The sequence below is a fragment of the Saimiri boliviensis genome, chromosome 7, assembly GCF_048565385.1.
Source record: "Saimiri boliviensis isolate mSaiBol1 chromosome 7, mSaiBol1.pri, whole genome shotgun sequence".
Classification (NCBI taxonomy): domain Eukaryota; kingdom Metazoa; phylum Chordata; class Mammalia; order Primates; family Cebidae; genus Saimiri; species Saimiri boliviensis.
Genome location: NC_133455.1, coordinates 121110646 through 121136049, shown reverse-complemented (window position 1 = coordinate 121136049; position 25404 = coordinate 121110646). Strand labels below are relative to the sequence as shown.

The 25404-nt window shown below is 38.9% G+C and overlaps 1 protein-coding gene across 14 annotated transcripts in view; it reads right to left on the bottom strand.

Moving 5' to 3' along the window:
• ERC1 (ELKS/RAB6-interacting/CAST family member 1) overlaps positions 1-25404 on the bottom strand; it is a 515798-nt gene that overhangs the window by 90964 nt on the left and 399430 nt on the right. For all 14 annotated transcript variants that reach the window (XM_074403327.1, XM_074403335.1, XM_010345058.3 and 11 more), the window contains one exon: positions 22780-22924. In XM_074403327.1, the coding sequence (XP_074259428.1) occupies positions 22780-22924 (145 nt within the window). The remainder of the gene's footprint in view (positions 1-22779; positions 22925-25404) is intronic.

Here is a 25404-nt window from a genome sequence, read left to right as displayed (position 1 = left end):
TAATTTTTTGAGAGCTTTCCTGTTTTCTGGCAAGGCCATGGTATATAATTGTGGTACATTCTGGTGAAAAAGTAACAGATCTAAAAAGCCATTCCTAAAATTAGGTCATGAACTTAAGTTCCAGGAATGAAATATCTTGTGGGCCAATTTGCCTGTACTGGCCCAGCACAGTATCTAAAATGAAACTGTTAAAAAAGCAAGAGTGGCTGAGCCTTTGCTCCTGATCTCTGCCACATTTTAGAGTACAGATCTCCACATCCTTGCAATAAACACAGTGCAATCCAATTCTAGTTTTAATGTCATAGGATCATTTCTCCCAGCTGTCTCTGTTCTCAAAGAACAGAATGGTTAAAGGGAATTATTAGCTGGATCCAGTGAAACTCAACACTATATCTAAAGAAAAGAAGAAAACGTAGGCAAGTGTTTTCTGTTAGCCTAAAAATCAGTGAACAATGGCCAAGATCCAAGAACATTTACCACAGTTTGTCTATAATTTAGGTTATCTGAGTGGCTGCGTGTATTAGTCCACTCTCACACTGCTGTAAAGAACTAACTGAGACTGGGTTATTCACGAAGAAGAGACGTTTAATTGACTCAGTCCCTCAGCCTTAGCAGGAAACATTACTGGAAGGCCACAGGAAACTTACAATCATGGCAGAAGGTGAAGGGGAAGCAAGCACCTTTTCACATGGTGGCAGGAGAGAGTGAGAGCACATGCAAGGGGGAAGTGCCACACACTTTAAACCATCAGATCTCATGAGAAATTAGGAGAAATGCTGCCCCCATGATCCAATCACCTCTCACAGGCCAATTCTTTTTTTTTTTTTGAGACGGAATTTCACTCTTGTTACCCAGGCTGGAGTGCAATGGCACGATTTTGGCTCACCACAACCTCCGCCTCCTGGGTTCAGGCAATTCTCCTGCCTCAGCCTCCTGAGTAGCTGGGATTACAGGCACGTGCCACCATGCCCAGCTAATTTTTAGTATTTATAGTAGAGACGAGGTTTCACCATGTTGACCAGGATGGTCTCAATCTATTGACCTTGTGATCCACCCGCCTCGGCCTCCCAAAGTGCTGGGATTACAGGCTTGAGCCACTGCACCCGGCCAGACCAATTCTTTAACACTGGGAATAAAAATCACATGAGATTTAGTTGGGGACACAAAGCCAAACCATGTCACTGAGTATACTGTTGTATTTTACAGATACAGAGGCCATGAAAACCAGAAGTAATACCAAATTTCTTCACATGTAACAGAAAGACCATTTTGTGTCTGTGTGATTTTAAATGGTGTTAAAATGCAAGTTAAAAAAATTATTTTCTCAAGGATGGTGGCATAAACTGCATCCCAATCCAACTATTTTACTACTGCAAAGTAGGTAAGTTTAGTACTTCCTCTTCAAATAAAACTATAGGACAGGAATGGTGGCTTACACCTGTAATACTAGCACTTTGGGAGGCTGAGGTGGGAGGATCTCTTGAGGTCAAGAGTTCAAGACCAGCCTGGGCAACATAGCAAAACCCTGCCTCTATAAAAAAAACTTAAAACAAATTAGTTGGGCATGGTGGTAGGCACCTGGAGTCATAGCTCCTTGGGAGGCTATGACTGTGCCACTGCACACAAGCCTCGGTAACAGTGGGAGAACCTATTTCTAAAAAAAAAAAAAAAAAGTTTTTGAAGTATGATCATTTCCTTACTAAATATACAGAAATTAAATTGCTTAATGCTGTTCATAATCACATAAACACAGCACATTCTCTCCCGTTTGATGAAAAGCTAAGGAGAGAAAGTGATCTTCAAGAATCCAAGCACTTTAAACATACATACACACACACACACACACACACACACACACACACACGATCTCTCTAAAAGGGAAAAAAAAATCCTTATATCACAAGAATAAAAGTTATTTTTAATATTTAAATTGAGACAGGGTCTCCTCTGCCGCCCAGGCTGGAGTGCAGTAGCATAATCACAGCTCACTGCAGCCTTGATCTCCTGGGTTTAAGTGATTGTTCCATATCAAAGCTGGGACTACAGATGTACACCACCATGCCCAACTAATTTTTAAAATTTTTGTTGTGTAGAGATGAGGTTTCCCCATGTTGCTTTGGCTGGTCACAAACTCCTAGGCTCAAGTGATCATCCTGCGTTTCAGTTTCCCAAAGTGTTGGGATTACAGGTGTGAGCCAGCACGCCCAGCCAAAGTTCTTAAAGCTAGAAGTTCTGAGGAAATTTTGTCTTTTCTTTTTACAAAATCATGGTCCATATGTGGTAAGAAAAGAATACAACTGACTCAAAACATAAGCCAACTATATACTTGTGTGTACATACAGTGAAGTATCTTTAAATAAACCCAGAGGATATAAAAGTATTTTTAGATTCTTTCTGAACCATTCAGATTGAAAGCAAATGATATAAGGCCAAACTCTCCAATAACACTTTTTCCTCCTATTCTGACCATTCATTATAAAAGGATTTCTCTGTATACGTGTATTTGTACAAACGTATATGTGGTTATATTATTAACATTTTCACACAACTACTATTGCATTCTTTATGTTGTTCTCTATTTTCCAAAGTTCCTTTTTTGTACAAACGAGCTAAATGGCTTTCAGTCTTTTGTGTAGAAGAAAAACAACAGAAAACCACCATTTATCAAAATCAGGCTTTTCTTAAAAAAAGGTATTATGCCTTAAATGATCTATCTCTTCATAGTTGTTGAAATATTTCCACTTACAATTTGATAAATTCAAGTATTTGAAAAACTCTGATTTCTAGAAATATATATCAGGTATAGATTGATTCTAATAAGAAACGAATATCCATTAAGGACTACTTAAAATTAACTGGAAGCTGAATAAAGTAATGACACTAGACATCAAAACTTAACTGCTGCCAGATAGAGGTATGGTTTTCCAAAACACATAAATATGTGACTCGGGCTAAGGGATGAGGTAGTAATGAAAATTATGACTTAAAAAAATTCGTTATCTGCATGTAAGCACTAAAATTCAACCTACTGATTACTTAGATATCTAAGCCCAAAACATACATTTTATTTTCCTAAAGAGAAAGGAAATTTGCTTCCTTCAAAAATAAATCCCCATCCTTGATGTCTGATCAATCATGAGATCTGATCTGATCAAATTTCTCAACTCCCACTATCAATATGTCATCTCTCAACTCCTGTTGAGTGGGTCTGGCAAGAATACTCCAGCTATGACGTTTCTTCTTAGTAATTTTCCATCACTGATCCCCACGCTGCTCCTTGGATACACATTACTATTGGTCCTTGTGTATTCTGATTGAGCCTGATCTCTGTCCTCTAACACAAATCCCCATCTCAGTGGTCCCCTGAATACAGTATGCCTTCCCATCTTTAAGAAGTATTAGGAATATTTTTTTCCAGCACATTAAGTATAAAAGTACAACAAAAACTATACACAGAGAGAGAGACATTATTAAAAAGGCAGAGAGAAGGCAGATCGGTCAGGAATGCTGTGACCCACAGCTTCCTGGATCTTCTTTTTGCCTTATATATCCAGATGTGGAGCTGAAAAAGTCAACAGCCTGGAAATGCCAACAGGCATAGACGAAAAAGCCTCAACACAGAAGCCCATTCTCTCTAGCCAAAGAAGCCTCTAAAGGAAAGGGATAGCCTAGCAAGATAGAACTCTGTGGGACAATAATCAATCTATTCTAAAGACCACAGAAAAAAACGGTGTTAATTATAATTTAATTTTAATTAAAATTATAAAAAATTTTTATGATTTTTCATAACAACACTGTTACTCATGTCAGTAAAGACCAAGTGGCAGGTCCCATGCTCAGTAGGTTATGAGGAGATGCTTCACCTCTTCTGGCTCCACTGGAAGGTGTCAGGGAAAGCCAGGGGTGGCAAGGCTTTAATCTCCATCTGTCAGCAATGAAGTCTCCCCTCCGCAGTGTCATGGAGACTAGGTGAAGATTCTAGAATTCCACCCCAACAAAGCAGTAACAGCTGTATCTCCTAGCGGAGAGTCCGGACCTCCACTACTGCACAGCAGTAACAAAGCCCCCCTTTCTTCACCCCCACAGTGTTAGTGTAGGCCTTCCTACCCCAACCAGGCAGGGATACATTAGTGAAGCCTAGTGGAGACATGAATACCCATCTCTACCCAGGGGTAACAAGGAGCCTCTACCCCTTGTGTGTCAGCAGGGTCCAAGTAGGGAACCTGGACTTCTACCTCCACTGGGCAATACTGAGGCAGCACCCCACACTTCCCCTGCTGGAGTGGTATCAAAGAAAACCAGCTAAAACAGAAGTCTAAATAAGACCCAGAGTCACATAGCATAACATCCAAAATGCCCAGGTTTCAACTGAGAATCACTCAACATCCCAAGAACCAGGAAGATCTCAAACTGAATGAATAGAAGACAATTATGATTAAATGCACAGCACGGAGCTAAAACATTCATCTTATAAATAGGGCTAGGTAATTAGGCAGCAGCGGATTAGCCCAATAGCTGGGCTACGGCTGGGCGCCAGGAGTCACAAACTGCTCTCACAAGACACTCCAACATAGTTGCTCCCTCCCTCATCAAACTTGTCATTAAGGCTTCATTAATTTCCTCCTCACTCCTGTGGTGGGATGGTTGAATCAGGGCAGGGCTGTGTGTGTCTGGAAGTGATCTCAACATAATCAGACTTCAACTCAATCATCCAGGAAACTTCTAGGGCAGAGCAACCTATTCCAGTCTCAGTCCTTGCAGTAATTTGACCACAGTGAATCTACAACTGGCTTCCTTTAATACTACAAAACTGATGGTTGACCACAGTTTTATTTTGGGGGTGATTTAAACTACCCCCACCTCTGGGAGATGAACCAACAATACCTCTGGGCACCCTAAGCATGTTCTGGTAAGTCCTTTTGACTTTCCTTCCAGTTTTTAGGTCCAGAAAAATTCATTCTTCATTCCATGTTTCACCTTCCCATTTAGATTAATAATAATAAATGTTAATTTTATTAACTCAGTAACATATCAACTTAGTAATTTTTACTTACATCAATTTGAAAAATTAAATTTTATTATTTTTAAAATGTATTGACTTATTAATACTAATGGACAATTGGTATTTACTATATCCTTGATTTTTAAAAAAATTAATTTATGTCACTGTGTGTTACACTGTCCTAGAAATATATAGAGACATACTGGCTAGTGATCAGTTTTAATTATATCAAGAGACAGGTTTATCACTAAACAGGCTGATTTATCCTTGTTTAGATGTTTGTTATAAGCTAATCACTAATTATAACATACCAGTGTTTACTACTATAATTAGAAGGAAATAATCTAACAAAGATAACAAAATTTTAAACAAAACGTCTACTGGTATTTTGAAGTATAATTTACCACCCAAATATACAAAGATTTGTTCATGAAAGAAGTGTGGCACTTAAAATGGAGATATTAAGCTACCCAAGAGTTTCCAGGTTGTTGTTTCTTTAAAAGCACGACATAGTTTTGCTTTTAAGGAGGTTGAATGCAAAACAGATTTTTAAATTTAAGATGCTTTCAAGGAAAATAGACAAAATACCCTGGAATTAATAGCATTTGGACAGAATTCTTTTCTTGAAAGACTGCTTTTCAAGACTACATTTAAATGTTAACTCTTTGGAGTATTCATGTAGCATTATCCTCATTTCCAGGAGCAGAGCTTTATTAATTTATATATCAAAACAGCAAAATGGCTGTGGGGTACATAACATCACAATCACCTGCAATATATTGCGCCATAAATGCCTAAAGCATTTTCAACACATGTTAAGACGTTAAAAAAAAAAACCAGGTCTTAAAAATCCTAGAATTGCATAAAAACTTCTAGCAATGCCTATCCAGTAAAGCAATTCTGAAATCCATTGCCAACAGGCTGTACAGAGGACATAGGCTTATTGAGTTATAATCTATAAGGATGAAAAGAATGGCCTGTGTTACTATTTTAGTATATGTCAGAAAACAGTAAAAAGTAAATATAACTTGCCTATATTATCTCTTAACTAAGCTATTCCATTTTCATGAGTTTAACTAGCATTTCTGTTCTGATGACTCCAACATTAATATTTCTAGCTCTCATCTTTACCTGGAGTATCTCTAGCCAATGACCTTCTTGACGTATCTATTTGCGTATACATCACCTCAAGTTTAACTCTACTAAAAAGAAGCATGCAACATTCTCTTCTATATATGGTCTTTCTTCTTGATTACTCATTTCATTTAGGGAGACCACTTCCACTTACTCGGCCAAACCAGACATCTGACTGGCCAGTGGTCTGTGGGTAGTGACCTTGGGGCCTAAACACAGAAGAAACAGCACAGAAACCACCAACTATTTGTTCCTTTGCCACAGTGACCAAGAAGGCTTCATACTGAAAGAGCTAAACTAGAAAATTTTAAGTAGAGTTGGATCACTGAATTGCTGCATGGAGGAAAACTTCCTCACAGAGTCAGGAAGATCTGCAGTGGACTTTGCATAATCAAGAAATTAGTGTTTACTGTGTTAAGCCAATAAGATTAGGTGGTGTTTGATACACAGAATGGCCTAGTGAATACATTACTCCATCTCAACTACCCTGTATTCCTGTACTCATCATTTCATATTTGGGTAACTGGAATAGATTCTTAAACAGTCTCCCTGTTTTTAATCTTACCATCTTCTTACTCCAGGCTCCCCTTAACTGCCTCCATTAGCTGCCACAGTGATTTAGCTATAAAAGAAAACTTTAAAAACATCAGTGAGACTGAAAGCCTCTCCATGGCTTGGCATTACCTACAGGAGCAAGTCCAAACTATTCTCAGCATTGTCAATACAGGGGTCTCCAAGACCTGTCCCCTCCTAGCTCTGCAGTCTCACATCACTGCCTAGGAGTGGTGCAGACTTGGTAATAAGCAGCTTTGTATGGCTCCCTGATCTCATGATGCTTCATGCTTCAGCACCCCTGGCCACACTGATCCCTCTGCCTAAGAGGCTCCTTTTCTAGCTCATTCATGAAGATAGATAGTATTCTCCTTTCTCTGAAAATATTACTTGACTTCTTCTGCCCCCAGGCTGTCTTAAAGATGTCTTCTCTGCATATATCTATCAACAAATGCTAATCATTAAGCAGAGATAATTTATTTACCTTTTTCCTTCAAATAAAGGGAACCCTAATACACTCAGGGGCAACAAGCTTGCCATATTCACAAATGAAGAACTCGAGAAGCTACTCCATGTGTTAGTTTCCTGGAGCTGCCATAAGAAATGATCACAAATAACATAAGCACCACATAAATTTACTCTCCCACAGTTCTAGAGGCCCCAAGTCCAAAAGTAAGGTGTTGGCAGGGACACATTCCCTGTGGAGACGCTAAGGGAGAATCCTTCCTTGCCTCTTTTGGCTTCGGTGATTGTGGACATTTCTTGGTTCATAGCCACACAGTCTAATCTCTGCCTCTGCCTTTATATCACCTTATCTTCTGTATCTGTCTTCTGTCTCTTACAAGGACTTGTCATTGGGATTAGGACCCCACCTGGATAATCAAGAATCAGTTTTTCTTGAAATCTTTAATCTAATCCCATCTGCAAAGACTCTTTATCCAGATACGGTTACATGTACAGGTTATAGGAATTTGGATGTGGACATATTTTTTGGGGGGCTATATGTTTGGGGAGGGCATATGTTTTGGGGAGGCATTCAATCTATTACAGCCTGCCTTCTAGTCTCACCAAATTCATATCTGTCTTACACACAAAATATGTTCACCCCACTCCAGTATTCCCAAAAGTCTTAACCCACTACAGCATCAACTCTAAACGCAAAATTCATCTAAGTAGCATCACTCAAAAGTCCCAAACCTTCTTATCTAATTCATCTGAATTGGGTATGATGGAGACTGAGTATGATCCATCTTCTCCATCTCTGGATATGTGAAATAGAAAACAAGTTATCAGTTTCCAAAATACAACGGTGGGACCAGTATATGATAGACATTCCCATTCCAAAAGGGAAAAACTGGAAGAAAAAAAGGGGTTATCAGTCCCAAGCAGGTCTGAAATCCAGCAGAGAAAATTCCATTAGGTTTCAAGGTCTGAGAACAATCCTCTGTGGCTCAAGGCTGTGCCCTCTGCATGTGGTGGCTCCATTGGCTTCTGCCTCTGGGTCCCTGGTTGCTGTGTTGACACAGAATCTTAAATTTAGATTTTAAAAAAATGTAACTAACCAATATTGTTAGAATTCAGTAGAGTAGTTCCTCTTGCGGGAACAGGCAGGTGATGGTACCTGAAAAGGAAGTGTAAGAACTAGTTGCTGGGGTGTTGGGAATAATCTGCTTCCTGGATATAGAAGCTACTTAAATGAGTGCATAAAATTTCACTGACATGTATACTTATGACATGTGTACTTTTTAATGTATGTATGCATTTTTCTTTTTCTTTTTTTTTAGATGAAGTCCTACTCTGTTGCCCAAGATTGCAGTGGTGCGATCTTGGCTCACTGCAACCTCCAACTCCCAGGTTCAAGCGATCCTCCTGCCTCAGCCTCTGGAGTAGCTGGGATTACAGGCACGTGCTACCATGGCTGGCTAATTTTTGTATTTTTAGTAGAGACAGGGTTTCACCATGTTGGCCAGGCTGGTCTCAAACTCTTAATCTCAAGTGATCCGCCTGCCTCGCCCTCCCAAAGTACTGGGATTACAGGCATGAGCCACCGCACCTGACTGTATGTATTTCAATTAAATTTTTTTTTTTAAAGGCTGTATTGCAAGAAGCTTTAAGCAATGGAGGAAATGATCTCTGACAAGGAGAGTAATTTCTGTCAATCATGGCTCATGTTTTTTCTTCTATAGTTATATCATTATGGTAATAAAAATAAAGATATTTAAGTTATGGCTCATCTTACCAGATGACATAAAAGTGAGAGACCCACTTAGTCTCAGATTGTTAAAATATGTATTAAGAGAAATAGTTATTTCAGTGTACAGCCGTAAGAAGAGCTGCAAGTCAGTTGCTGGTAATTTCATCAACTATTCAGGAGGACAATCCAGGCTTAAGGAACATTGCTGTGATTGCTGTCTTGATGTCTAAATACAAAGAGAGCTCTAGATGGCAATCAGCTGAACTAGAACCAGCCTTAAAGACATGTTTCCTTCAGTTCTTCCTGGCTATTGCTGCTCAATAATAAGACAGATAGGAAGGTAACTGTGAGAAAACTTGTTATGAAAGGTAACTTGATTATAAGAATCTTCCTTTTAGCAGAAATTGAAATTTAGAAATGTTGAACACTATAGACTATGGAAATATGATGCAACTGTGTCCTTGGCTTCAGGCCAGTGACTGAGAACCAACCAGGCTTCTCTAAGTGTGTTTTATAATCTGGGTCTCAGAGACAGTTTGGTATTTGTTTCAGGTCTGTAATTTGGGTATGCTCGTAATGTGCATATGTAGAGTTAAACACAGTATTATCCATTCAACCTCTGTATATTTCTTTTTTTTTTTTAAGACGGAGTTTCGCTCTTGTTACCCAGGCTGGAGTGCAATGGCACGATCTCGGCTCACCGCAACCTCCGTCTCCTGGGTTCAGGCAATTCTTCTGCCTCAGCCTCCCGAGTAGCTGGGATTACAGGCACGTGCCACTATGCCCAGCTAATTTTTTTGTATTTTTAGTAGAGACGGGGTTTCACTATGTTGACCGGGATGGTCTCGATCTCTCGACCTCGTGATCCACCCGCCTCGGCCTCCCAAAGTGCTGGGATTACAGGCTTGAGCCACTGCGCCCGGCCTCAACCTCTGTATATTTCTAATGAAATAGTTAAAAGTTGGATAGGCCCAGACTGTACATGTTCAAAATTATTTTCAGAGAACCCATAATTTTAGATTTAACCATTAGTAGGTTGCAATTTCACGCAAGTCCAGGAAAAACATCATTTCCAATTCAAAATGCTCCATTCAGGAACAAGGCTGGCAATACCATAAACTTTAAGCATTCTCTACCTTGAAAACCAACTACCACAAATACTGTTTGGTATTACAGCTCAACAATTTATTTCTTTAAATTCTTATATTTCATATAATTTTTGAAATATGGGGGAAAATATTGAACTTCATGTATGATAGATGTTCCTTCTTCAACAGTCACCATTTTCTATAAACTTTTCAACAACACCTTTCCAATCTCTCATCCCATCTTATGAGCTATGGGACTTAGAGCAAGTTACTTACCCTTTTTCCCTCTCTGTAAAATGAGGACAATTCTCAGGGCTGTATTGATTAAATGAATTGATTCACATAAAGAACTCAAAATAGGGCCCAACTGTCTAGACTTTAAATATTATCTTCTTTGAGATGACTAATGGCATGAACACTGTTTTCTAGAAAGTCATGTGAGTACATTTGGTCATGTAAATTACAGCTTCTGAAAACGGCACTCACTGACAGCTAATAGTTTAACACCACTCCTCTTATCCTTGAATGCAAATATCATTTAATTCCACATTTGCTTTTTCTGTCTGTGTGTGTGATGGAGTCTTGTTCTGTCACCCGGGCTGGAGTGCAGTGGTGCAATCTTGCCTCACTGCAGCCTCTGCCTCCCAGCTTCAAGTGATTCTCCTGCCTCAGCCTCCCTAGTAGCTGGGATTACAGGTGCATGCCACCACACCTGGCTAATTCACATTCGCTTTTAATGAGTATCTAAATTAGTTCAATAGACCAAAAGAGGTAGCAGGAACAGATTTTTGGAATATATTGGTCTGACTGATTCCCACCAAGAGAAGTTTAATGGAGAGAGAACGACCCTCAAACTAATCTTTCTAGTTTTACATATGCTTAATGAGATCGTCAGACCAAGGTCAGTGAGCACAGGAAAGGCAGTTATAAATTATACCACCTGATGGACACAGAAGAAATAGGGAGAGGAGGGCACCAGCATACGGGCAGGAAACCTAGGTTGATTTATCTGCATTGAGACAATTCAAGAGGGATCAGGAAACTCAGAAGATTTATAAATTAATTCCCTGTGGCATCATAAAAGGCAGCAATTTGATGATAGGAAAGGCAAGTTAGACTTGATGCTGGAAGTGAAGGGAAGAGTCTTATCAAATTGTTGTGAGGGATTTTCCTACATCTGGAATTGATGACAAAAAAATGCAACAGATGGATGAAAGGAGACTGGGATGAATCCAGGTTTCCCACATTCCCAGCCTCTGGACTTTTTACTTATTAATAACTCCAATCAAGCAGAATTCATCAAAATACGATCCATTTTTTGAAGTATTAAAAAAAACCAGGATTTTTTCATCTTCAAAATGCAATACTTTTTTAGTAAAAGCAGTAATACTTTCATTTAAAAAAAAGCGAATTTCTATTTTCTATAGACAGATTTAAATTTTACACAAGTTTTCTTATGCTTTATGATTGCTTCTTTTAAAACTCTTAAAGTCAGCACCTAGCAGATGATACAGCTACAGGTAAATATGTTGATGTATCAAAATATAGAAAATAATCAATTTTAGACTTTAAAATAATTTGATCTATCCACCCAATATTATAACTGAGAAAGATAAAGCCCAGAGAGGCGAGTTAGGCAGCTTGTGGCCTTATTTATGCTTAAAAAAAAAAAAATTAAATCAGTCTTGTGGCCTGATTTATAAAATATAAAAAACAAATTAGTTGCCATCAAGAGATTTATATAAAAATCTGAATTCTCCAGGGAAAAATGGATGCTTGAATAACACAGGGCTCACATCTTACATCTTATGTGGTCACAACGAGCTGGAATTAAAAGTGTCTGCCTCTTTAGACAACAGCATGTAGCCCCTAGTTTATCACAGTTCTTTCTCCTGTGGTCTTAAACCACTTCACTCACTCCTTTTATTTATGACATCTGCCTGGCCCATACAGCCCTAGCGTTAGGCATTATTAAGTATCTGAATAGTACTTTGTAAAGTGTGAAGTGTTTTATATTCATTGATGGTGTTATTATGTTCAAGATTATATACTTAGTTATCAACAGAGTTGGATCTAGAGCTCAGGTTTCCTGACACTCAGTTTAATGCTATTTCTATTGTACCACCACTGTACATACAAACAGGAAAACAAGACAGCAATGGTTGCAGAATGGGAATTCTTACATTTGAACAAATAATCACACCAACAAGAATAAACTGGCTTAAAATGAAGAATAAATAAAATTAACAACTCTAGTCCAAGTGAAAAGTTTCTTTCTCTTCCTCTCTGCTCCCACCCTTTCCCCTTTCTTCTCAACTTAAGCCCAAGGGAAAATGAACATTGGAATGACAAAAAGCACAGAATGGCTTTGCTAGCGATAAGGAAAAATATGGACTTCATGGCTAGGAAATTCCAACCTATGATGATGAGTCTTGAAGAGAAGCTTAAAGTAGAGATTAAGCCAAGGAAGTACAGGGCAATTCCAAAAGTGAGGACAGTGAATGGAAAATGGTTTGCATCTAGTTCCTTTCTAAACAATGTAAATACCATCAGAAGAAACAATCTAGTTGATCTTCTTATTTGTAATAGTTCAAAGGAAGACTCTTGAGTACTTAATATGCAGAAATTTAAGGTTAAAAGGAGATAAAATAATTTTTAAAAGATTAACATTTTTATATTAACTAGTCAATAAGGGCCACTGAGGCCAGTTGTGGTGGCTCATGTGTGTAACCTCAGCACTTTGGGAGGGCAAGGTGGGAGGATAGCTTGAAGCCAGGAGCTATGATCACACACTGCACTCCAGCTTGGGAAACAGAGTAAGTCTGTCTCTGTTAAAAATAAATAAAATAATAAGGGTTGGTGAATTATTAAATACAGACTGAACTGTAATCTTCTGAATGTTCTGAATTATAGTCTTCTGTCAAACTCTGAACATTCTAACCAAAGTTTTTATATTCTAGGATAAAATAACAGTTACCATCAAGGAGATAATATCATACAGGATGGCTGGGAGGATGATGCTCACGTACACAGCAGATACAACACGAAGCAGGCACTGTCAGGGGCAAGGTGAAGGGGCCCTGGCAGTGCCTAACATAGATGTGTTTTGAGGAATGTCTGTTCAGTCATATAAAAGGCACCTGACATTATAAATGACAGATTTATATATAAAATAAATGGGTACATAAATGCTCTCAGAGACTGGCCTCATTATCAAGAATTTAAACTAAGAGAGATGAACAGATGTTTACAACATTTTACTTTCCACAAACAGCTTCTGTAGCACTCGAGCTGTTGTAACACTTGCTATTTAATTTTCCCTTTTCTCACTAACAACTCAGGAGCTCTCTGTAGTTTTATTCCACCACTGCTATCTTATTTTAGAACGTAAAACAGTTTTAATAGTATGATGAATGGGCTTTGCTGGTTGTTATAGAATTGGTGACAAAAAAGAGGTAAGCAACCAACATGTATAAAGGCAGCTTAGTGGCCAGTGGCTTAAAAGATACTATTGTCAGCAGTCCAGTACCTCAACAGGTGCCCCTTCATCCTTCTGTCTAAGACTGGTGTGAGCATAGTGCTAAGGCTGCAAAAAGGACTCGTCAAATGGAGAGTATGTGTTCATTCACAAGAGTTCCCTTTGCCTTAGCTAAGAGAGAGAGGGCTCAAGGAGAACCACTCCTAAAGATTAGGTGTTAGTACAAGACAAGGAGACTGGCATCTCATTCCTTTGTTTTGTATCTAAATAGGCATCAGACTTGTTCATTTGCCTTGTGCTTATCTGAGAAGGAGACAGACGGCAGATGGAAACAGAAGTACCAAGGCAACCTATATTCTCACCATTTGGGATGGCAAGGATGCATGAGCTTTCTGTGGGTCAAGTGATGTTACAGAAAGCTTCCAGGTTTGTCTTTTGGCTGCTGCTTCACCTCAAAGGAAACAATGTTGGCCAGAGAAGCAGCATCAGAGGATGAAGAAAGCAGAGGTGAAAGAGAATGGAACTTGACCCTTTCCCACTGCAGGCCCCTAAGTGAGTTGAGGAGGGGAAGAAAAGATGAAATAAGTTCGGTTTTGTTGTCTGATCTGCTTTCTTACACTATATATATAGTATGGTGGAATCATACAGTATGTACTTTCCTGTGTCTCCATTTTTGCTCAGTGTGTCTTTGCGGTTCATCCAGCCTGTTGTGTGTATTTGTAGCTCATTTCTATCTACTGCTAAGCAGCATTTAATTGCATGAACATACCAAGTTTGTTTATTCATGCACTTGCTGTGGTAGTCAGCCTTCAGGATGGCCTGCAAGAATACTGTCTCCAAGTATTCACATCACTGTGCTCTCCCTTTCCATACTGTATAAGGATTGGTCTGTGTGATCAACAGAATAAGGTAGAAGTGATGGTATGTCACTTCTGAGGTTAGGTTATTCCATTCTGGAATTCCACTTTGGATGCTCTCTTTTTCCCTCTTGCATTACTTTTCTGGAGAGGCTGGCTGTCATGTTCTAAGTAACCTTACAGAGGAGTCCATATGGTGGAGAGCCAAACTATCTCTGAAGAGAAAACAGGAACCCAGCCCCAGGAGAAGATGGAGGTAAGGTTCCAGATGTCACTCCCTGGCCACGAGGACTGCAGGACCATCCTCATAGTTTAGAACATTCCACCCGGCATTCGGGGCCCCGAGCACCCCAACCCTGGAAAGCCGTTCATCACCAGAGGGTTTCCAGATAACGCCCAGAGCGGCAAGGTCCCCGAGCTCCCGAACGTGGCCCAGAAGGGGCAGCTCATCTTCACAGTGGGCATGTGTAGCACCATGGGCGAGACTGACACTGTGCTGTGGAATGAGATCTAGCGCAACATGACAGGCCATAGCCACCATGACCTCAACTACCTGCAGAATGTGCTGGTTGAGCTGGCCTCCCAGGGGGTGACTGAGGACCACCTGGAGCAGCAGTGACCTCTCACCACAGCATGCCACCTCTGATGGCTGCCCCACTGCCCCATGGCTGGCTGGGTGGGCAGGTGGGAAAGCACCCAGCCTAAGAGGCTGGAATGTTTGTTGGGGCATGGGGTGTGTCCCACTTGAAGCTGGGGCTCCACCTGCCTGCCTCTCCCTCCTCCTCTCCTCCAGACAGGGATCAGCGTGGGAATTGGGCAACCCTGGGGAGTTGTTGGGGCTTAAGATACAGCTACCTCAGTCTGCCAGGCCTGTTTGTCCTCTGGGGACTGCTTTGGGCCTGAGGTGCTGGGGTCTGATATGGGGACAAATAGAGATAGCCCCAGCCTGGGTGGGTGTGGGTTCTGGGTCAGCTTCTTTTACCTCAATTTTATTAGCAATAAATGCTCTATAGCTAAATAAATAAATAAATAAATAAATAAACGAACGAACGAACAAATGAATGAATGAATTGGAAGTGGGTCCTCCATCCCTAGTCAACCCTTCAGATGACTTAGCCAAGAGCCTGACTGCAAACTTATAAGGGACCCTGAGTCAGAACCACCTGCTAAACTGCTTGCAGATAGAGTCCTGATCTTCAGTCACTGTGTGAGACAACAGTTATTACTTTAAGCCACTAAGTTAAGGGTAATTTTTATGCAGTAATAGATATCTAATAGATTTTGGTATAACTGGGAATGAGGTAACACTGTAACAAAAACTTAAAATCCTGGTGTGGCTTTGGAGCTGGGCAGTGGGTAGAAGCCAGAAGACGTGGAAAGATTCTGAGAGTACTAGTGTAGACCTAAAGTGCCTTGAACTGGCTGTTCACTGAAATAGGGGCTTTTAGGAGGCTGCCACTGGATCTTAAAGGAAGTGAGGAACTTGTCACTGGGATCCTTGATATGCAGTACTAGAACTTTAGCAACAAGGTCACCTACAGTTGTGTGGAAAGTAGAGAATGTACTGAATGAACCGAGAGATGTAGCTAAGTGATTCCATCTAAAGTACTAAAGGTGTGGGCCTGGTTTCTTCTTGCTGCTTAAGGTATAATGTGACAGGAAATACACTAGTGTGGCCACCCCAAAGACAGCTTAGCATGACCCTTTTATGTATTTACGGGAATTTACAAACAGCACAAATCTAAAATACACGTATTTAAAAACTTCCCTATATGTGTTACAGCAACAAACTGAAAGTGAAAAATTAGATCAAAATATCACATAATATATTCCCTAAATTAGTCAATATTTGGCCTCAAAGTAGTGTTCTTTGGGATGTACTTCCCTTTGATAGTGTATTTATCAAAACCGTGAAGCCCCTAATGGGAATCATAGGTAGAAAATACTCTATGTAATTTATTTCAGGATGTCATCTGAAGGTTCAGATGCAAAAATGTAACCAGTCAAAGGTATACCCCTCATATTCCTTAAATGTTAAGTCTTAACTTCCTGCCTCTGTAAGAAAATTTAATCCTCTGTTGGTTCAGAAAATAGGACAAAGAAAAGGAAGGGAAGACTGCTGTAGAAAGTAGTTAATAAAACTGACTAGAAACGCTTGTCTCTCTGGCTCACCATTACAATATAGAATAATGGCAACATCATGTATGTGGCTTTAGAAGTTGATTCTCCATCATTCTTGTTGGCAACAAGCTTCCATCATGGGTTTCATTCATAAGGAAAAGCCTTTAAATCACTAAGTAGACTACAGGCAGATGTATTTTCTTGGCTAGTTAGGAGAATTTTTCATACAACAATTCTTTTTTCACAGAACAAAGTAAGTCCCAAAAGGTGATTTTCATCAAACTGAGTTCATATTAGATTATTAGTATATCTTCAAAGGATTTTAACTTTGTTCAAAAACAATTCATGTATAATACAGAGAGTCAACAATCAGTTTGACAGATAAGAATCTGATTATTTATTGCCTTCCAACTTGGTGGTCCTAAATATTGCTCCAGTGAGGAGGGGTCAGGACCCTGGGCTAAGAATTTAAAAACCAAATTTGAGCATTTTTTTAAAAAAGTATCTGACCCTTATATTCTTCAGATCAATGTTAAGCCAGTTCTTCCTAAATTTTGGTAAATAAGAAGTAGTCACATTTTTCATATACAAAACAACATTCTATATTCTTTACTCAAAACTTTGAGATAGGAAAAGGAAGACACATTTCAAACCAGTAAAATGATTTGAGTTTGGCTAGAGAAGAATGAATAATAAAACTGCATTCTCTCATAAAAGATGTGATCAAAGAACATGTGCACCAAAATTGAAGCTGAAACAGGTATTTTATTGTTGTCATAACCCTCTACTCCAAACAGAGAGTTTAATGAACCTCAAAAAGGTATTCTCCTTTGTGCCATAAAAAATCCTGGGAAGTTTTAATCTGAGTAGATTTATTTGGAAAGTTTCAAGTGCCTAGAGTGTCTTTTCAGCCACAACTTCATAATTAGTACACCATGCTACTATAATAGACATTGGCCTTCAATGCCACAAGGAGGAAAAGATGATATATGGCAATTTAAAGGTAGGCCAATGGCCAGCCCTACATCATGTAAGAAAAGAGGTTAAAGTCAAAATAAGAAAGGCATTAATCTATATACATTTTCTATTCACTAGCAACGAAGGAGTAAAATAATCCTAAATAAGTGAATCAAAAGATAGTGAGTCCATATAATGGGACAAATTGTTTCTGAGTGGGATATGTGGACAGAGCATTGAATCCTGTTATTGCAGTAACCAGCATAATAATAGGGATGGGGAAGTGTGAAAGCATGTACAAGTGTGGGTTCACAGATGAGTGAAGGTGTGCTAGAATGTCTGCTAGATTGCAGAAATGACCAATTCAAAGCATAGGCTGGTTTTCCCAACCTAATCAGCAAATGTCAAAGTACCCAGCTTTACCTGATGCAACGATAAGTAAGAAGAGCAAAGGTATGATACACGGTATCATATGCAGTGCCACAAGAAAGACTAAAAATTGCTAACTAGATAGTGCACAGAAGTTAATAAAAGACAGTTACTCAAAATATTCACTGGATTCAGGTATTTTTTCATACCATATCTACTGAAAGTACTTGGGGCAACAGTGAAACACTCTTTCCAACAAGAACTTAGCAATTAGGGAAATAAAGCAGTCTTGGGAGGATTAAACAAGTAAAATACACATAACACAGTAGACAACTACTCTATGGAAATACTTGACTGAAGAATATGCGGTCATTCCCAACACCAACTGGATCACCTGATGTAATCTCAAGGAAGTAGTGCTGGGATGTCTAGAGAAAGACTGTGTGTACAGGAATGTGATGATCAGCCTGGAACAGTGAAAAGGAAAACAAATCACACCATTTCTTTTTTGTTTCTGGTTCTTTATAGACAGACAGGAAGGGCTGGAATATAAATAGATACCCTTTTCTGTCTCTCAGGGGAACAAATCAGTATCATAAAAACATAAAATAGCATTGTGTGTATTATTCTAATTCTAATACAATCTAATTGCCAACCATCTGGAATCTTCACATAAGAGAGGAACAGTGAGAAGAGAATCAATTCTAATTCTGGGCCCACTATTTCCATATTTTGTGGAAATTTAGCCACAATTTTAACCTTTTTGGGTCTGAAGTGCTTCCTCTACATAATGAAGATACTATCCAGACCTCTAGGGAAGATCCTGTGATAGAAAGCCCTTGTGTCCCACATGCTACAGTCAAATGGTACGTAGTGGCCATTACTGTCACTGCTCTATTTTCACAGAATTCTGAAAAGTTATCCTACTTAGGGATATATGGAATAGAGAGGTAACACGGGGAAAATCACAGAACTAGAAGGCAAGTGAGATGGAATGTATGCTTGGGAGTTATCCTTTTCCTAAAGTTGAGGACTTCAGGCAGATGGGCATTTAAATATTCTTCAGTGACGAAAATGTAAGATTTAAGAAAGACATATTAGAATTTAGAATTATTTTTTAAAAATTCTACATTAAAGCCATATCATTAAAAAGAACAAGTGGAAAAAACGAAGGATAAAAAGTACCTCTACTTCTTTTTCCTAACTGCCCTGAGAAATATATTCTTCCTGAGAGAAGTGGGACACCATGTGCTAGTTGTATAATTCTGAACCCTATGTTAGTCTGTACATTAAATAAACTCGTTAGAGACAACCAAGAACGAGGGCCATTTTTACCGCGACTACCCCTCTCTCAATGTACAATGTACCATGTATCACCTATGCCACAGTTCTCACTGTGAACAGGGCTATCAATGATAGGGAACAGAAATGGGGATTCTAAGCACTTTAGGTTTGCTATCTTATTTAACTTCACACTAACTCTGTGGGGTAAATCTGAAGTAAATGGGTAAGTTACGTAATGTTTGGATGACCTGCTGAAGCTGTCAGTACAAAAAGATGGGAAGGCCAGGACTACCATCTACAGAACGTGATATGATTCGGCTCTGTGTCCCCATCAACATCTCACCTCGAATTGTAATCCCATGTGTCAAGGGAGGGGCCTTGTGGGAGGTGACACTGGACACTGGTGGCAAACATCCCCTTTGCTGTTGTCAAGATGGTGAGTTCTCCTAATTTAAAAGTGTGTGGCAGTTCCCTGTTTGATCGCACTCTCTCTCCTGCCATCATGTAAGATGTACTTTGCTTCCCCTTCAACTTGTGCCATGATTGTAAGTTTCCTGAGGCCTTCCCCAGCCATGTGGATCTGTGAGTCAAGTAAACCTCTTTTCTTTATAAATTACCCAGTCTCAGGTAGTTCTTTAGAGCAGTGTGAAAATGGACTAACACAGAATGGTTCTGCCAAGTATCTAGAACAACCAATGTTTTATGCATTAGCCTGAGTTCCTTTAAGACCAGTACTGTGCCTTTTATCCCTCATGCCTATAAAATACTGGAATCAAATAATATATCATGTGACAATTAATTCTAATGTAGAGGATTACAAAACTGCAGTTGTAAATTCGATTAAACCAAATCAGTTTAAGTTTGTAGGCTTTAATTTTATACTGTTATAGCTGATGCTTAAAAACAGAAAAAAAAAAAAAAAATCCTAGCCTGTCTTGCAAAGCCCAGCCTGCCTATGACACATCTGTGTAGAGCATACAGAGGCAAAGCAAGATTTCACACTAGCAACCAATACAATATGGAGGCTGTAAAATTCTGGAGGTGAAAAGAAGAAAATAATGCTGAGAGAAAGGCCATCTTGTGACAGCTGCTGTGACTAAACAGATTGTATTAATGCTTTCCAGGGTTCTATCTGAGTTTACATTAAATCTCGTGCGGGGGCCTGACAATCACAGCAGGGGCTCTTCTTCATGACTTAAGGTCTAAACACACTGGTTGGCACCCACCACAGAACATCTGGAGTTTGTTAGACAACCTTCAGTTTTTATTTTTTTCATTGGCCCTGGCCCCTTCCTCTGATGCAGCCTCTCCAAGTGCTGCCTTGCCATGAATGAGTAAGGAGAAGTTACCCTGCAGGGGGCAGGGTGTGGGGTGGTGAGAGGGGATAAGTAAATTGGGACCATATTAGAAGGTGACCCCCAAATCTATATATCCCTCATTGCTTCACCTCTTTCTGACGATAGGAATCACATGTGAACACCAAGAGCCTATCAGGCAGCTCCATTTGCTGGAAAGCCTGGTCAATGCTGACTGCTTCCCTGTTAGGAAATAGCCTTTAGATTGAGGCACATTCCAGCAATTCAAGTACTAGAAGCTTTAAATTAAAACAACATTGATACCATATCCTCTTTCCAAAAGGCTGCTCCCTTGTCCAAAAGTTAGTACACACTCTTGGAGGAATTAAGGAATCAAATGCCTTTGGCAAGACTCCTTCCTTCTTGCTCACAGCATCCAGATACATTTTGAAAGGGCAGGAATGTAAAAGGGAGACAGGAGAAGACTATAGGAAGGACTCCTGAGAACTGTTATTATTTTTCTCTTTATAAAGGGCACATCACTACAGAAAATTCAAGGCACATGGTCTGATACAAAGACACTGAAATTTTTTTTAGCTACTTCCTTCTAAGATTATAAGCTCATAGATTAATTTCTTTAATTTTCTTTTCTTTTTTTTTTTTCTTGAGATGGAGTCTTGCTCTGTTGCCAGGCTAAAACATCGTGGTGTGATCTCAGCTCACTGCAACCTCCATTTCCTGTGCTCAAGATTCTCCTGCCTCAGCCTCCCAAGTAGCTGGCACTACAGGTGTGTGCCACCATGCCCAGCTAATTTTTGTAGTTTTGATAGAGATGGGGTTTCACCATGTTGGCCAGGATGATCTCAATCTCCTAACCTCATGACCTGCTGGCCTCAGCCTCCCAAAGTGCTGAGATTATAGGTGTGAGTCACTGTGCCTGGCCAATTTCCTTAATTTTCATATAACGAAAACATATGGTCTTCAGAGACCAGTAATCAAAAACCACTACAAATGAGGTATGGTATTCTGGTCTGCTAGATATTCTATTCTAGCTGGTGTCTAAAGTAAAAGGATCATAAACTGCTTAAATCATATGCCTATGTATTCAAGACTGTTTAACTGATATTGATAAATATATAAACACACAGCAGTAAACTCCTTTCTTTAATAAGACCCTCCAATTTGCTATTATCAGCTTTGATGAGCCAAATTTCAGTTTTCAACTACTGGACAGATGTCTTTAATAATAAGCACATTCTTCCTATTTTACATAACAGGTAGTCAAAATATTAGATGATGTCCTGTTCTTATTAAAAAGTATTTTAGGACCCTGGAAAAGTTTTCTTTCACTTGTGAATGAGCAGTGGGTTACTTTTTGCTAGTCAGCTATCCATCCTGAAGAAAAGGAAAATCTTTTGGTATTTTCTCTGCAATATAAATATGTGTGCAACATAAATACATATAAAGTCTATTTCTAAGCAGTTTTAATTTGACCAACAGAGAAAATAACTTCGTTGTTTAAATACTGATTCTTGTTAATATAAGCATATGCCAAAATACCATCAATTGATGACTGACCTCCAAATATAGAAAAAAAGGAATTTATTCGCTTGAAAAGCTCTTTCTTGGTCTCATTACTTGAGGGGAAAGAGCACACCTGGGCAGCCAAAATGTAAAGACAACGTGACTAGGAATGCAGGGTGCGGTCACAGAGGCTGGGATATGGATGCTGCGCACAGCCAGGAGCACTCAGTGAAGAGTGCTGAAGTTCAAGCAGGGCTCTGATGTAAACAACCGGCACTCTCCTTATTTTCAAAGGGAAATGTTTTTCCCCATTTTTTTTATTGTGGTAAAATATTTCTAACATATAAATGTTATCATTTTAACCATTTTTAAATTGATGGTTTTGTGTATTAGGTACAGTCATACTGTTGTGCAACCATCAACAAAGGGGAAATTTTTAGCTTTTACTTTGACAAACAAAAGGTGCTACATGAATATTAAGCATTAAATTTTGAGAGTGTTTAGGCTGGAAAAGAAAAGGGCCAACCCTTTGTTCTTATCTTCAGAGCTTACCTAATCCTAAATAACTGAAAATCTTTTAATGAAAATATCCTTAGTACCTGCTGTCACAGAAATCGTTGGATGTTAAAAAAAAAAAAAGTCTTTTCAATGTCAAATGGGCTAATTTCACTAATTGTATAAAGTTAAAAAACATCCTCATAAAAGACCTGTGTGACATTGTCCAAAACAGCCCTCTTACCAAAAATAATCTGCATTTCCTAGACACGGCCATCAGATTTCCTCTGATGATGGAAATTAACTAGATCCAATTATCGGATGTCTAATATGAAACATGCGACCTTAAAGTACAAGCTGGCAAAGACCTGTGTAGAGAATGCTGTGAAAGCTGACCCCACTGACCCTCATCCTGGCATTTAATAATACCTGCTGCTTAAGTTGCTGTACTAGACGATCCTTCTCCCGCTTCAGTGCAGCCACTTCCTCTTGGGTCTTTTTCTTAGAGGATGAAAGCTCCAAGAGGGCTATATTGGCATCTTTTTCACTAATGGCAGCCAGAAGAGCTTCTTGCCTACAAAAGAAAGAAAATGCCAACAGTGTGACTGACCCCTTCTAACAATTCTTTGAAGTTACTATTATCATTACCTCCATTTTAAGGGTGATAAAACCAAGACTTCAAGAGTTTACACAGCTTGCCCAAGTTCACACTTGTAGTAAATAGTGCAACCAGGAATCCTGTTCAGGCTATTCTGACTCTAAATGTCTTTATCATGTTGTTATATTGCTATCTCAAAAAGTTCCCCTATATTATGCTAAGTGAAATAAGCCAGTCACAGAAAGACAAATACCGCATGTTTCCATTTACATAAGGTATTTAAAATAGTCAAACTCATGCGAACAGAGAGTAGAATGGTGATCACAAGGGAGAGGAGAGAGGGGAAAATGGGGAGTTGCTAATTAATGGGCGTAAAGCCTAAGTTATGCAGGATGAGTAAGTTCTAGAGATCTTCTGTATGACATTCTTTCTATAATTGACAATAATGTATTGTACACTTAAGTGAATAAGAGGGCATATCCCATGTTAAGTCTTCTTACTACAATAAAATAAAGTTTAAAAAATATTTAGGCCAGGCACAATAGCTCATGCCTGTAATCCCAGCACTTTGGCAAAGCAAGGTCAGTGGATCACTTGAGGCCAGGAGTTTGAGACCAGCTTGGGCAATATGGCAAACCCCATCTCTATGAAAGACTCCCAAAAAATTAGGTGGGTGTGGTGGCACATGCCTATGGTTCTAGCTACTCATTTGGGAGGCTAAGGTAGGAGAATCTCTTGGGCCTGGGAAGCGGGTTGCAGTGAGTTGAGATGGTGCAACTGCACTCCAGTGGGGGTAACAAAGTAAGACCCTATCTCAAAAAATAAAATAAAATTGTTAACCTTAAAAAACACTATATTAGTAAGAACTTACTATTTCATATTTTTAAAAAAAGAGTTCTTAGATACAGTTGTAGGTGGACGTAAAAAGTAAAAAAAGTTACTTTCTTTAAGTTCTTAATCTTGTCACTTACATGCTTTATCCATTTAACTTATTCCTTTGATAATTATTCTGTAGCTTCCAAGCAAACTGAGGCATTACTGACACTGAAAGCATTTTCATGAATACAGTGTACAACAAATCACAAACTTTAATAAAGTGGATATAGAAACACAGCCATCTATTCCTGGCACAATATGAACATCAATCATTCTTTTAATCTCATCAATGTAATTAAGTTCGCAGTTGTGGCTTTATTGGCAATGATCTGCACATTTTGAAACAGTAATTTAAACTTTACTGATTCCTTGTGGTTTAGCTAATAATTACTTTATGGTTTATGTCCAAAAGGGAAAAAAGGTGGATTTAATGGGGAGGCTGATGTAAGAAATTTACAAAATAATCAGAATGAAGTCGTTGAACAATTAGTTTCATAATCTAAAATATATTTCTCAGTAGCTCATCTTTTATGAAAGAAGACATATTTGATTTATAGGAACTATATAAGTGGCCTGAGCTTTTGACCTGAGGAAATGCTGAATCTGAGAACGCATTGCCCAAGTTTATCCTTGCTTCTGTCTTTTGTTAAGATAATTGAGCTTCAATAGCAGTCATATGGAAGAGTTTTAGTTTAGCCACAAACTGGAAGACTATCTACTGAATATTCTAATGGATATTCTTTAATCTGGATGCGTAGGTATACTCAACTCTGAAAGCAATACTAACAAATGGAAGATGTATACTCAGTTTACATCATGGAAATAAAGATTTGTTTCACTAGTTTTGCTGCTGGAAGAGGAGAAAGATTCTCAATGCACTGTCCCCACACTATGTAATTCTAAGAAATGGCAGGCAACTTATATTACGAGGATCCAGTCAAAGCTAAAGGGATAATGACAGTCTAAATATATCCACTGACCACTTGAAAAAAATATGTTAAGTGGTGAAACGAGCTTAAAGGTGAAAGAGTTCAAGATGGTCTAACTATGCAGTTTCCTGTTGATTGTGGTCATCTGTTCCCTTTGGGGAAGCTCAAAGACTGACAAAGCTGGAATAAGAAGAATGCTTTCTCAGTAAGGGTACTACATTTCTGTGTACCAATAGTCAGAATCACACATATAGTAGCAGGTAAGCAGGAGAAGATGAATGACAAATAAATTACTCTATCTAATTAGACTGAAATAGCAGCAGAAGAATGACAAATAAATGACTCTAATTAGATTGAAATATCAGCACCTTTGCTGAATGCAAAATACAAAGGTGATTGGTGAAGCCTATTTTGTCCTTAAAACATCCTAATATGACATAGTAAAAACGATTTCATATTGTCGAAGCTTCTTGACTGCATTCTAAACTCTCATAAATGGTATGCTTGGCCAGCTAGTGTGGTACAGTTAATCTCTGGGGTAAAATGTCAAATTTGCAAATCACCATGTAACAGATGACAATTTAGACTTCTAATTTCAAAGTTTTAAAGAATGTGGCATTGGAGTCTGAGCCACTGGAATAATGTCTTTTT